Below are 14,096 nucleotides of genomic sequence, written 5' to 3' on the forward strand. Positions count from 1 at the left end.
TGGATGGATAGATGGATTGAGACTTACATGCAAAAATGTTTTAATGCTTCACCACTAAATATCCAAAAATCAGAAATATTTTTTTTTCTTTGAATGCTTAATGCTGTACATGTCAGTAAGACTCACTTCAAATATTCACTACAGAATCATGGTGTGTGTGTGTGTGTGTGTGTGTGTGTGTGTGTGTGTGTGTGTGTGTGTGTGTGTGTGTGTGTGTGTGTGTGTGTGTGTGTGTGTGTGTGTGTGTGTGTGTGTGTGCTGGCTAGCTGCAGCCAGCTCCGTTCTGTTAATTTGTTGATGCCTGTGGATGTTCAGAGTCCAGTGAATGAATATCTAATTCTTTTGCTGGTTTTTAAAGTTGCTGCTGCCGTTGTTTCTCTGGCAGTGAAGAGATAATTGATTCTGGTAGAATGCAGTGACAATTTATAGGCTTAATTCTCCTGTAGCATTCACTCATTTAATACTTTAAATTAAAAAATATATATTAATACTGTGTATCGACCGGCACTGCTTATTTCATTTTCTTTTCCACAGCAGCAGAAAATACATTTGAATGAACCATGAGACTTAAACTTGTGGTCAGAAATTAACATGTACTCATTGTGGGGAATGTCATACATACAGGATTAAATATATGCATACACAAAATACAACTAAGACTTGGTAAAATGTCCATTGGCAAGTTACTCCTCCTGGTATAATGCTGACTGGATATTTGACCGGAGTTCATTAAAATGCTTGGTTTTCTGGCATGGATCAGACTTGTAAATGTAGTCTGCAATTTTTCAGCAGAATTGAGGTTATAACTTCAGGCAGGCTATTACAGAAGCTTAATGTTAGCCTGCTTCAGATTCCATAAACCAGTTTTGATGTCTGCTTGGGATGATTGTCCTGTCTGAACTCCAAACCATGTCCTAAGTTTATTTATTTGACTGTTTTTTGAGGTAAAGTTGAAAAATTGGGAGATAGTCCTTGTTCATTCATTATTCCATCCACTTTGTACAATGTAGCAGTACCTCTACCGTCACTGTGGCCAAACAGCTCAACCTTTGTCTCATAAGACCATAAAACTTTTTCTGGAAGGGATTTTGACTTGTCCATGTGGGTAGCTGCAAATTTCAGTCAAGCTTGAAAGGGTCAATTTTGGAGCAGGGGCTTTTTTCTTGTTTAGCATGCTATAAGTCCGCCGTGATGTAAAACTCACTGTGGACAGTGGTGCTGGTGTTACAGCAGTTTCCAAATCACGGCAGGGTTGAGGGGTAGTTGTTCCCAGGTTGTAACCAATTTCTTCTCATCTGAGGGTGAGAGTTTTGGTGTCCTTCCAGATTTTGGCAAAGTGATGACTTCCAAATAACATGTAGTTATGGACAATTGTTTGAACTGATGATCCTGGAAGCTGCAGTTGTTTAGAAATGGCTCCAAGAGACCTTTGAAACTTGAGTAAATCTACAACTCTCATTCTTAGATCTTCACTGAGTTCCTTTGACTTTTCAATTGTTCTGAGTGGCAGTCAGTCCACTGAGTGCTGTTAAACAATTCCTTTTTATGCCTGCAAAGAGAAAATACCAGCTGTAGTCAACTGCGATCACTAATGAGAAGTTAATAGGCCTTGGCCTTTCCAAGTTAAAAATAGAGTCTTCAGCCCGACTAATTAAAAGCTTTAAGTGAATGCATCTTTATATTTAAGCCTGCATGTTTACTTTTGACCCTGTTTAGACAAGAGAAAATCAAAGGAAATTCAAACCAAGGCAATAATCATTATTTTTTCTTACTTATTACAACAATACATACAGTGTTACCTTTCTAGACAAAAAGTTTTTAGTCTTTGTCTGACCTAAACTCAATGGTGTTTCAGTATAGAGTGATTTAGTCCCAGCAATAATCAGCCATGAACTTATTATCCTATATACAGATAAAACAAGCATCCTGGAAGGACTGGCATACAGCAGGCGTATTAACTATTTTAATGTAATCTCTTAATGTTACCCACAGATAAATGTAATTCTGCATAAGAACCTAGATTAATGTAGATAATGTAAGCTACTTATGAAAACATTTGCAACTTTTCTTATCTACTTATTTGACACAAGGTGACAATGTTTACTGCTGGAACACTGCCTTCCAGAGAAGCACACTGTTTATTTGTTTATGACACTTGTGCCTTAGTATAATTTTGGTTGTGGTGAGTGTAAGATACAATATCCTGATCCAAATTCCTTAAATATCAGTTAACCTGCAGTGTCAGTGTGCTGTCACTGTTTGGGAAGGGAGAATGAATTTCTGTTTTAGAGATTTTAACAGAAACGTCTGATTTTGACTTTTTTTTTCCTTTGCTTTGTCTCTTCTAGGGGTCCAATGGGTTCAATGGGTAGTCCCAAGCCTGGGATGCAACAAGGAGGCCATGGAGGAGGAGGAATGGGAGGAGGAGGGATGGGTGGAATGGGAGGAGGTGGGATGGGAGGAATGGGAGGAGGCGGGATGGGTGGAATGGGAGGAGGCGGGATGGGAGGAATGGGAGGAGGTATGGGAGGAACAGGTGGAGGGGGGATGGGGGGAATGGGAGGAGGGATGGGAGGAATGGGAGGAGGGATGGGAGGATTAGGTGGAGGAGGGATGGGGGGAATGGGAGGAGGAATGGGGGGAATGGGAGGAGGAATGGGGGGAATGGGAGGAGGAATGGGAAGTGGAGGAATAGGGTCAAGAGCTGGTGAGCCTTACCGCCTGGCCACTCACGAAGCTCCTACCTCTCCTAGACATATGCAGTCCAGCCAGGCCTCTGGAATGGGGCAGGGCCCAGGGTCTGGTCAAGGGATGGGTCACGGTCCAGCTGGGTCTAGCATGGGGGGTCATGGAGGTCAAAGTCCCGGTCAGCATGCCTCTCGCCGAAACCTCCAAGTTGACTTCAGTGGTTCCGGCGGCTCCAGGACAGGTCGGTCTCCTTCTTTGTCTCCTGACCGTGGTGTGACACCCACCTCACCATACTCAGTGCCACAGATAGCACCCATGCCGAGCAGCAAGCTGTGCCCAGTGTGCACCACCACAGAGCTGTCCAACCCACCGGCTGTACCCAACTACAACACCTGCACCCAGTGCAAGGCCACTGTGTGCAACCAGTGTGGATTCAACCCCAACCCCCACCTCACTGAGGTAGGTCAGATTTAACAGTCAAGAGGCGCTTGCATGACCATCTGTATGCTTTAAGATAGCACTATATATGCATCAATAGAATAAATTATCTGATCAGGCTCATTACTAAGTTTTTAGGTAATTATCATTTAATACTATAGGTGGCCAGAAGGCAATGCTTCATGTTTTAAATGTTTAGAAATAACAGAAAAAAGGGGGCCACACAGCTAAACTCTGAATTTTGAAGAATGGATCGAACAGAGAGATGGTTTCAGATGTTTTTTCTGGCCCGTTGAGTCAGTGAATGAAAAGAAGGACAGATAGAGAGAGGGAGTGAGAGAAGTTTTTGCTTGAAGAGGAACTTCTTTTTTGGCCAATAAAACACATTTGACTTGGATGAGACTGAACTGATATGAGTGACCGAAAGAAGGGAAATCAAAGAAATGGGAGAAATGGCTTAAGGTGAGGGCAGTGTTGGGCCCGGAAGTGTGAAAGAATAAAGTTATATTTTCTCAAAAATGCATGTAATTTATATAAAAACAGTAAGCAGTTTGAGTAAGCAGTACAAAAGCTGCATGAAGAACTTTATTTGTGATAGACTTGTGCATATGTAGATTCATCAAGTGACAGCACTTCCTTGGTGCCAGAATCTCCATTAGTGTGCTAAGACATGACACATGGGTCACAAATGAGACTCAACTTAGGTGTGATGTGAAGACAGAAGGCCAAGGATTCTTGTATTTTGCAGTCAAAAGACAAGTTGAAAGGATGGACTAGTGTGATGTTCAGAGGTATATGTAGGGATGAGGAGGAAAAAGGTTAAGAGTCTCGTTTTGATTGAGAGGTTGATGCTCGCCTTTGGTGATGGGGTCAAACTATCAGCCTCTTGTCAGCATCTGATGACTAATATCAAATATCAACATCTCTGAGCAGAAAGACTTTAGACAGAGAGCACAACCTCACTAGATTCAAAAGCATAAGGCTCTCTCTGATATATTAGCCATGCCGACACTCATTGATTCCCACTGTTGTCAGATACAGGCGCTTCTCATTCACAGACACCACAACAAACACTCGGCTGAATTAAACAAACAACTGTGTTTGTGTTGTTGTGACTCATTTTTCATTTGCTTTGGCACGCTGGAACCAGAAGTATGTACCTAGTACATCATTCACCCCCATTGCTCCATGCTAACAAATTAGCATAGTAAATGGCTAATTATATTCACACTCACAGATTGTGCTGGCAAGTAAAAGTCTTCTTTCTGTTTAAAAAAAAGGAAACTAATACAGCTTAGTAAATGTGGAATCATGTTCACTATCACTAACACTTGTTGTGTCGTCATACTTTTACGTCACAAAACACATCCTTTAAAATGTGTTAGCCTGGAGCTGGTGGTTGCATAATACATAGTCAGAACAAAGATGATTTTAGAGCTTATATGCAGGGTGTCAGCTTCCTGTGAACAATACAGTGTTAATGTTAAGTAATTATTAGCATAGCCTGTCAAGGTTTTACCACTGTTGTGTGTTTTTTTTAGCTCTCCTACTGTATTTGTAGTATAGCAACTTCTGTCAGGCTCATATGTGATCAGTTTTAGTACGAAACACATCAGATTTGCAGATCCTCTACTTGCGGTCCAGTGTGTGTATGTGAGAGAAAGAGAGATCGAGTAGTACATGTTGATAACAGTGGATTGTACTAATGAAGTGGGGGAAGGCAGGGATTCATAAGCCTCAGACTTGTAATATATTAAAAAACACAAAATACACACGTATACACTCACATAGCTTCACACATACAACAACACTACATAGACAGACACATGCATACTGTCTGTGGACACTCACTGATGTTGGCACTCACCCTAACTTTAACCTTAAACAGCCCTTTATGGAAAACGCACACACACACATACATACTTCATGCATTAAGCCTGTGCAATAAATTGTGATGTTAATCAATTAAAGGAACCAACAGAGATTTCCTGTAGAGAAAATATAACACAGCAGCTTAAAACTCAATATACCCTTAGGTGAAGAAGCCCTTTATTATCTTTCATTCACATATCTGTAGAATGGTGGAGGTGGGGGAAAAAATGTTGCATCTGTTTGCTGCATTTGAGTCACAAACCCTCCATCTTGTACCGATTAATTCTCTGGTCCTGCTTGTTGTTTGGGTTTGTATGAATTATGGATCAGCTCTCTTATCCTGTTAACATTTTCACTGTTTTCAATGTCCCTGCTAGTCCCACAGTTCTGTCCTGCAAACCTTATTAATGCAAAGCAAATTACAATATTAATATGACTTATTTACTAATGACAGCATGAGATTAGTAAGCATAAGCATAAAAAATAAAACATTTAAATGCCATAATTAAACAAATATGCTCCATAACATCCAATAATGCACAAAGCAAACATTGACAACTGTCTGTCACTCCTTAAATATTTTTTAGGGTTAATTATATTGAAATCCACACATTTCTTTCCCATCCTTAAAGGAAAAAAAAATACACACTGAAGGTTTTCTGCTTCCACTGAAATATCTAGACTCATACAAAAAAACCTCTTCCTTTACTTCTGTGTGTGAAGGGATCCAGCCATGTTATGTCTGCAGATATAGATTAATACTTAATCTAAACATTATCCACTATTATCACTTCTAATCAATGTACCATGTACCCTGGTAATCTGACAAGCAGGGCTATGCTCCATATCTGCTGTGCTATGTTCTGATTTGATTTGCATAATTTAACATTAAACAGATGCAGCCAGGCAAGGAAAGAGATTATTTTAGCTATATTAGGAATCAGCTATGTTTTATTATGGGTATTTACGAACAGAAAATACCACATGATGGCTAGAATACAATTGATAAAAGTGTTTTTTATTTATTATGATTAATTATATTTTAATAGGAAAAGGAGAAGACAGGAAATATAAATGGCACAAAAAGGCATAAGACATTTTCTCGCTCAAAGTTTTAAATTAAAGTCAAACACTAATATGTTTTCTCACCTGTATGTTGAGGCTTAACCAAATGGTTTCATTCAAAAAAATGCAGAAAAGTACTTTAACTAAGCGAGTCGTCTTATAGTTGCATATCTCATCTCACACTGAGAACACCAAACCAGGAGAGAGACACCAATTATCCAGCCAAAGAGCAGGATCAGAGAGAGATTATGATCGATGTATCTAATTCAAGAAGGTGGCATTTATGAAACTTGGCTTTCATGCCATTAATTGGCATTTGTGCACAATGATGAGTCATTTGGAATCATGCACTGAATATACAGACTGTGGATTATATTGTCATGTCAGCGGGCTGTATTTTTTTTTTGCAAATGGAATAGCACTTTTGCATTAGTGTAATGATTACCTACCCATCTGCACACGAGGGAAGCAACTAAATTCTTAGTCAACTAAATGAGGGAAAAAGTAGACTAACTGACTAGTCTAAAGCTAAGAAACACTAAAATATTAAGTTAAATGTCAGTATCGTTTAATGGAAAATGTCAAAAACTGATAAGAAAGGCGTTTTAAGCCATTTATGACATTCTTTGATAACGAATCATGTCGCTTAACTGTGCGTCACCTTGCATTGTGCATTATCAACATTACAAGTTATGATCCAGACAGCAAAGAAGAAAAATACGTGTTGTTGAAGTTGTTGAAAATTCATGACAGCCGCTTGAACAAGGTAAAATCTAACATAACAAATCAATAAATCATCGAGCTATTTTCTTCCGCTTATCTGTCAGTCAGGTCGTGGTGGCAGCAGGGAAACCCAAACTTTCCTCTTGCCACTTCCCCCAGCTTATCCGGGGAAATGTCGAGTGTTTCCCAGGACAGCTGATAGATGTAATCTCTCCAGCATACCAGGGTCTATGTTGGGGCCTCCTGCTGCTAACACATGCCTGGTCTGAAGACTTTACCCAGGAGGTAGCCGTATTCTTTCGATCTGGAAGAGTAGCGGCTCTACTCTGAACCCCTCCCAAATGAATAAATGAATAAACTCATCATCGTATCAGTAAGGAACAGCCCATCCACCTTTCAGAGAAAACTCATTTCCGCTGCTTGTATACGTGACCTTGTTGTAGCTGCATAACATTTACAACACAATAGTTTACCGGCATTGGGCATCAATTTAGTTAGATTAGTTAGATTAAATGACCAGTAAGTCTACATATATATATATATATATATGTCTTAATTTCTTAATCGACTGAAGGGGGGGGGGAGTTGTGTCTTTTTTCACCCTCACCCCCAAACACAATAAATAAAATAAAATAAACAATACAATTTTACATGTGTCAGATCAGCGTCTTCATTCAAGAATAATTCATCTGCATGTGTGTTTGGATAATATGCATACTTTACTTGTTGTATCGAAATCCCATTAGGAATGAAATAAAACAGAGGACAAATAAAGAAACAAACAAAGGAAAACAAAAATGTATTTCTCTTTCTTCCCAGGTTGGATTTGGTTTTGAATCCTGACTTGTATCAACCACAAGTTAACCTATATTAGTTCCTTTCAGGTTAATCAAAGTTTCTTTTAGTTGTTCTAACTCTCTTATCAATACGAGTCCACTAAGTTCTAATAGCTTGATTTAATTTTGCCTGATTCAGTTTACCCAATGCTTTCACTCACTGTACGTGCAAAGTGGCTGGTTATGAATACTCGATAACACTTCAATGAGTTACCAATAAAACTCCAACAGAACAAATTTGAATGGTGAAAATTGACTGTTTACTGATTTACAAGAAAATCATTTGAATTCATAATCCAGTGTGTAATCAATTCATGGCTTAAGTCCTCTGCACGCTGCAGTAACAGAAAATACTGTCAAGACGTGCTGTGTGGTAGGTGGAGAGCATACCCAACACGCAGGAACCCTCAGACTAAAGTAAACTCAAAGTGCAGCTTTATTAGCTAGCACCAGCTAGCTTAACGAAAACATAAGGTAAGCACACATCATGGAGGAGTACAACAATGACATGATGAGGACCAAAGGGAAATTGGGGACTTTAATACACACATGAGGTAACTAGGAAGATGCGACACAGCTGGGAAAAACAAGGCACAAGTGAACTAAGTCAGACAAATGACAGGGGAAGCAAAACTGGACACAAGCAGGACAAGAGACTATCAAAATAAATAACACACTGCTCCCCGGGTGCCCAATGGCTGCCCACTGCTTCACTGAGTGAATGGGTTAAATGCAGAGAGGAATTTCCCCACGGAGATCAATAAAGTATACATCATTATTATTATTATTATTATATATACATACATATGTATACATTTGTGTATATGTATATACATATACAGAAGGTCAGCAGATTATTATTGTGCAAAAATTGCATTTATGTGAATATGGAGTGGATAAAATGTCATAGTTTCAGTGAAGTGACAGTGAAGTGTCCAATGTTGGGGAGTAACAGAATACATGTACCAGCATTACGTATTTAAAATACAAAATATGAGTAACTGTATTCCGTTACAGTTACTGTTTACAGGCACCGCTTCCTGTACGTGTCCTGGAGGGAGGGAAGCTCACCTCCAACTATCCTTTCGGACCACCGCACCGCACTGGTCTCTGGAGAGCTTTCTCTTAACTAAGAATAAGAGATCACAACTCAAAGAAAAGGAAAATAAAATATAGCTCTATTTTCTGTTTCCCACATTGTGGAGGGTGAATTTGCATCTAAAAGGGAAAATGAGTAGGGAAGAGGTGAAAGTGGGATTGAGCAGATGGGGAAACCATAAAGTTGGTTGGCTCCTCAAGTTCCAGTATGGTTGAATGGCAACAGGACTATCTCTTCTGTTCTCAGGCCATTCCTGATGGCTCGGAAAAACTTGCAGTTCTTTCTCTGTGTATGCTTGCTGCTCACCTTCCTTCACTGAAAATGTCTTCAAGTGGTTTTTGGTCACTGAAAACTGTGACCTGTTTACCAAATATGTAATAATGAAACTTGGTGCAAATGTGGACAATATACAGCATTTCCTTTTCTATTTCTGCATAGCTCGTTTCTGCATCGGTTAGAAACCTAGACCAGTTGTGGGGAACTCCAGGCCTCAAGGGCCAGAGTCCTGCAGGTTTTAGATGTGTGATGTGTTATCTTGATCCAACACAGCTTATTTAAATTATCTCCTCAACTTGTCAGAGTCTTTCTGATGATTTGGCTGCCAAGCAAACTCCATGTTGCTTTTCAGTAATTTTCACAGGGACGCGTCTTCCTCACTCTATTCCTTGGTGAAATATGTGACAAACCCCAGAAAACACCTTAGACCTTTTTTATCAGAGGGGGGAGCCATGCAAATAATGACTCAACTTTAGCTGGGTCTGGCTTAAGACCATCTGCAGTGAGTAAGTGTCCAACGTATGGCACTTGAGTCTTGCGAATAAAACATTTGTTGAAGTTGATCTTTAGGTTGTAGCTTCTGGCAGAATTGCATTGTGTTTTCACATCCGTTGCTACAATGAGAATATCTGTGGCTCCTGTTATACCTTCTAGCATGCCATCCATTATGTGCTTAAAGATTTCTGGAGCAGTCTGAGCCATCGGTACCTGTCAACAGGAGTGTTGAAGGTTGTGAGGAATGAAGACTCTTCATCCAGTTCTATCTACAGAAATCCAGAGTTTGCATCCAGGACTGAGAATAGTTTTGCACCTGGCATGGCAGATACAACCTCCTCAATATTGTGCATGGGGTAATGCTATCTTTTGAGGACTTTACTCAGAATACTAGGATCAAAACAAATCCTTACTTTGCCTCCTCGGGTGACTGCTACCATGGAGCTGACCCATTTCAAGGGTTGTTCAACTTTAGCAATGTGGCGATTTCTTTCCATCTCATGTAGTTTCTGCACAATTTTTTCTTTCAGTGCTGCAGGCTGTCTGACACAGGATGTACAACTCCTTTTGGGCTGGAATTTGTCTCTGAGACAGTTCATACTCCTGGGGAATCTCTATGGCTATAGGAAGTGTCAGATCCTCACCTCTATCAAGTAGTCTTTGTTACACTCTTTTTCCACTAAGTCCCGCAATTTTGGCGTCGACTACCATGTCATCTGAGTATGCATACTCACAGTCCATTAAAAGCAACCCTAATCCTGTTCAAAGCGGTCAAAACTTTCACTTGGCCTTGCCTGTTGAAGCAATGACGAGCAATTAGCTTAGTTTCCCTCGGTTTTATGTAGCTGGCAAAACTATTCAGTATGTTAGTGGGGTCCTCTTTCTTCCTGTCCGCCCAGTCCAGACTCTAGTAGATTTCTCTGCCTTCCTCATCAATCCACGTACCTAGCTAACCTGCTCTCTGCTTAGCAGATAGCTGTGACTGCGGCACATCAAAGACGAATATGGCTTGAGCTGTGAATCTGTTGAACTGCACTTGCTAAATCTGTTCTTGACAGACGTCTGTCACCATGTATGGTATTGTAACTGCCAGAAAAAACAAATGGGAGCTCAAGAAATAACGGCTTTTTAAATTTCAAATCACTCCACAATTACAACACATGTCTGCCCTCTGGTGGCAGGAGGAGTACTCAGAACAAGCTGGAAATTAACAGCACTCCCAGCACACCCAATATATTACAGTCATCACCATCTGTGTTTCCGATATGCCTGCAGCAAAATTACAGGTGGCATTTTTTGTTTTAAAATGGATAAATAGCATCTAGGAATGAACCAGATGAACTCCTGCTCATTTGATGTTTTGTGTGTGCTGTGCGGTGCGTACTGGAGTTGTCAGTTTAGCACATTAAAAGGATAAACCCCGAGTGTTGCAGCTCTTATGAATATAGATGGGGGATAGTGAAACACCCACACGACATGTATTTGCAGCTCATTTATGTGAGTTATTCATTCCTTGAAAAAAGTACACCTGGGGAAATATGCTAAAAAGCCTTGCTGTGTTGGTTCACATCTGAATCCATAAAGATTATTTGCTAATGTGTTGCGGGTTGTTACCTTTCCAGATGTTCTGAAGATTAGACCGAAAAAACAGTCAAATTTGGCTTTTAATGTTGCAGTAAACAGAAGTCTTAAAAGAAAAGGGATAAAAACAAACACAAAAAATTGACAGCCTTCCTTCAGCAGCTCAGCCCTCACTTTACAGACAAGCCAGCAAGACCTGATATCCCTCTTAAAAATCCTCTACTTGGGCGATTGTATTTGTATACTATTATATAACAACAGCTTGACCACCGACCATTTGTTTCTTCTCTTCATTTGCTGAGGATTCTCGATCTATTGCAGTTTAAGTAAACAAAGATCGGAAACCTGCTCTGGAATAAGAAAGAATTCCATTGGTTGATGTAAGTTACATAGTCTCTTGTTAAAGAGTCGTTTGAAACCTTGGAAAGAAATAGGTTACTTAGGGATCACAGGTAATATTTCCATAGCTTTACTTTAAAACCTGAACATTAGTACTCATGCAATTCTTCCTCCCGTGATCACACTGTATCATACAGTTTAACTTAGTTTTACGAAATATTTTATTATTAACTTTACATAAAGTGTAGCTCTTTGTTTACACCTTCTGAGGTGAGATAGCATGCTATTTCCAATAAAGTACTTGAGGCGAAACCTGCAAAGTACAAACTTTTTTTTTCAGAAGACGACAAATATTATACTTTTTAACATGAAAACAAGTTTTGTTAATCAGTGGTATGAACGTACTTACGTCAATATCAGTACAATTATAAAGCTTTTTCAGTCTGCCTAACTACATGATAGCTTTGTCACTTGCCTAACACAGAAAATCTTGCTAGGTATAGTAAGCTGAAGGAAGACACACACAAACAACAACTGAAAATTTGCTAATAGGGCAATATCCTATAACTTCAATACACAGCATCCTTAACCTTAAATTTTGCTCTACAAGGGCCTGATATCCACTTACGAGGACATTGTACTGCCACTGTTCCATCGAAATTTAAAACAAATGTCCTCATATATGGATCTCATTTATCTCAGAAACAAAAATCAGGTAATTCTTTGTTTTTACATTCATCAGGTCCCAATCAGCCCAAATAGCAAAGAGGAATTAAAAATGCATGCCATGAAAGAGTTTGGGTCTTAGGAGGTTAAACCTCAACCACCTGCCACCCGGGTCTTTGATGGTGCCTTGTTTATTGAAGAAACCAGCTGCTAGTATTCTCACTAACATGATTAGACTCTGACACACTGTTTTATGATTGTTGTTTACTGTCTTATTTAAAATTTCATTATGTAGATGTAATATTGTTAATATTTGATGAGACTTTTTGATGGACTTTTTCGAATCATGTTATGGACTATAATAAGGAAAAGGAGAGTTCAAAATTATTCCAAGTGTTTCTCATTCATGGAGCCCAAAGCTGTTCATTTTTTACTTGACCACTTTCTAGATGTTATTGACAGATTTCTTTCTCTTTTTTTCTTTGTTTTTTACTTTATTTTATTGTAAAATCTGTGGGAAAAGTGAAGTTACCAATTTCCTGAAATCTTATAAAACATTTTCACTATTAATGATCCTTGTCTCTTGTATTGTTCTCAGCTAAACTGCATTATTTGATTCCAAATGACATTCATCTGCTGGAAAATAAACTGCGCCAGATGTAGTCACGTAAACTGATGCGCTGACTCCATTTTATTATTATATGTGATATATGACAAGACTCAGAGAATTCCATTATTCAAAACAGAATTAATAGCATTCAGGCCTTTATCCGAGTGCCTTGAGAAGAAGGAATAGTAAATCTTTCACATGTTTTTTTTAATTAGGTGGAGTATTACAGTAATGTGTTTTACATCTTTCTTTCGTTTCATTGAAAAATACAAACAAAAAATGCTTTGACAGTAAAAACTGTCATTAATTTATTTGTGATACTATGAATTTTTGTACATTTACAGTATTCATGCAGCTGTTTCATTACAGGAAGTTACCTTTAGGGCTAAAATACTTTGCCAAGATAGCAGTAAACAGAGATTCACAGCTAATGCCAAAAAAAGCAAAATAACAACAGAAAAAGGTGAAACAAGCTATTTTTTAAACCTTTTCTGCATGAACATTAACATATCAGTAAAAAAAAAAAAGCATCCGAATTTGATCCATAACAAGAGTTCACATCAGTCTATTTTGTTTAAATATGCAATTATTATAATTCTTATTATTATATATCAGTATTACATAATGAGTATAACTAAAACGTGTGCTAAAGTTTTATATGTCTTATACGCACTGTTGTTAATACTGACTAAGTCTTGTCTACCTGCATCTGTCCCTGTCTTTTCTCTCGGCTAAACCTTTTGGCAGCATGTCTTCCTCCCTGTAGCCTGTTTGTTGTTCAACAGATTGAGTGCTAATTTTAGACTCAGCGTGCATGTAGGGCTGCTAATAGAAATGTGTGTGCGTGTGTTTTGGATTAATTAGTTTTTTTGGTGAAATCTGTAGACTGTGCTTCTCTCGTCTCTCCTCTCAAATCAAAGCACCTGCCTTTCACACCTTCTTTCTATGTGTGTGCTTGTGCCTTCATTGTATTTGGTAATCCATAACATATAATATATTGCCAAAAGTATTGACTTGCACATCCAGATCGTTGAATTCAGTTGATTCTATCACTTCCATGGTCACAGGTGTATAAAATCAGGCACCTAGGCATGCAGACTGCTTCTACGAACATTTGTGAAAGAATGGGTCGCTCTCAGGAGCTCAGTGAATTCCAGTGCGGTACCGTGATAGGATGTCACCTGTGCAACAAGTCCAGCTGTGAAATTTCCTCAATAAAATATATTGGGAACCAAAGCAACAAAGAGAAGAGCAGAGCAGATGTTGAGGCGGATGGTGCACAGAGGTCCCCAACTTTCTGCAGTTTTGATAAAACTGTAACTAACAGAGTACTTCAGTTGAATTTTTGTTTTTTAATATCATGTTTTGGGTTAAAACAGACCATTTTCAACATTTACCACGTATTAAA

The 14,096-nt window shown here is 38.9% G+C and overlaps 1 protein-coding gene across 1 annotated transcript in view; it reads left to right on the forward strand.

Annotated features, from left to right (window-relative positions):
- Nucleotides 1–14,096, forward strand: part of bsna (bassoon presynaptic cytomatrix protein a) — a 153,697-nt gene that overhangs the window by 30,251 nt on the left and 109,350 nt on the right. The window contains exon 2 of the mRNA XM_039604687.1: nucleotides 2,349–3,147. Within this exon, the coding sequence (XP_039460621.1) occupies nucleotides 2,349–3,147 (799 nt within the window). The remainder of the gene's footprint in view (nucleotides 1–2,348; nucleotides 3,148–14,096) is intronic.

Source organism: Oreochromis aureus, linkage group 20, assembly GCF_013358895.1.
Source record: "Oreochromis aureus strain Israel breed Guangdong linkage group 20, ZZ_aureus, whole genome shotgun sequence".
NCBI lineage: Eukaryota > Metazoa > Chordata > Actinopteri > Cichliformes > Cichlidae > Oreochromis > Oreochromis aureus.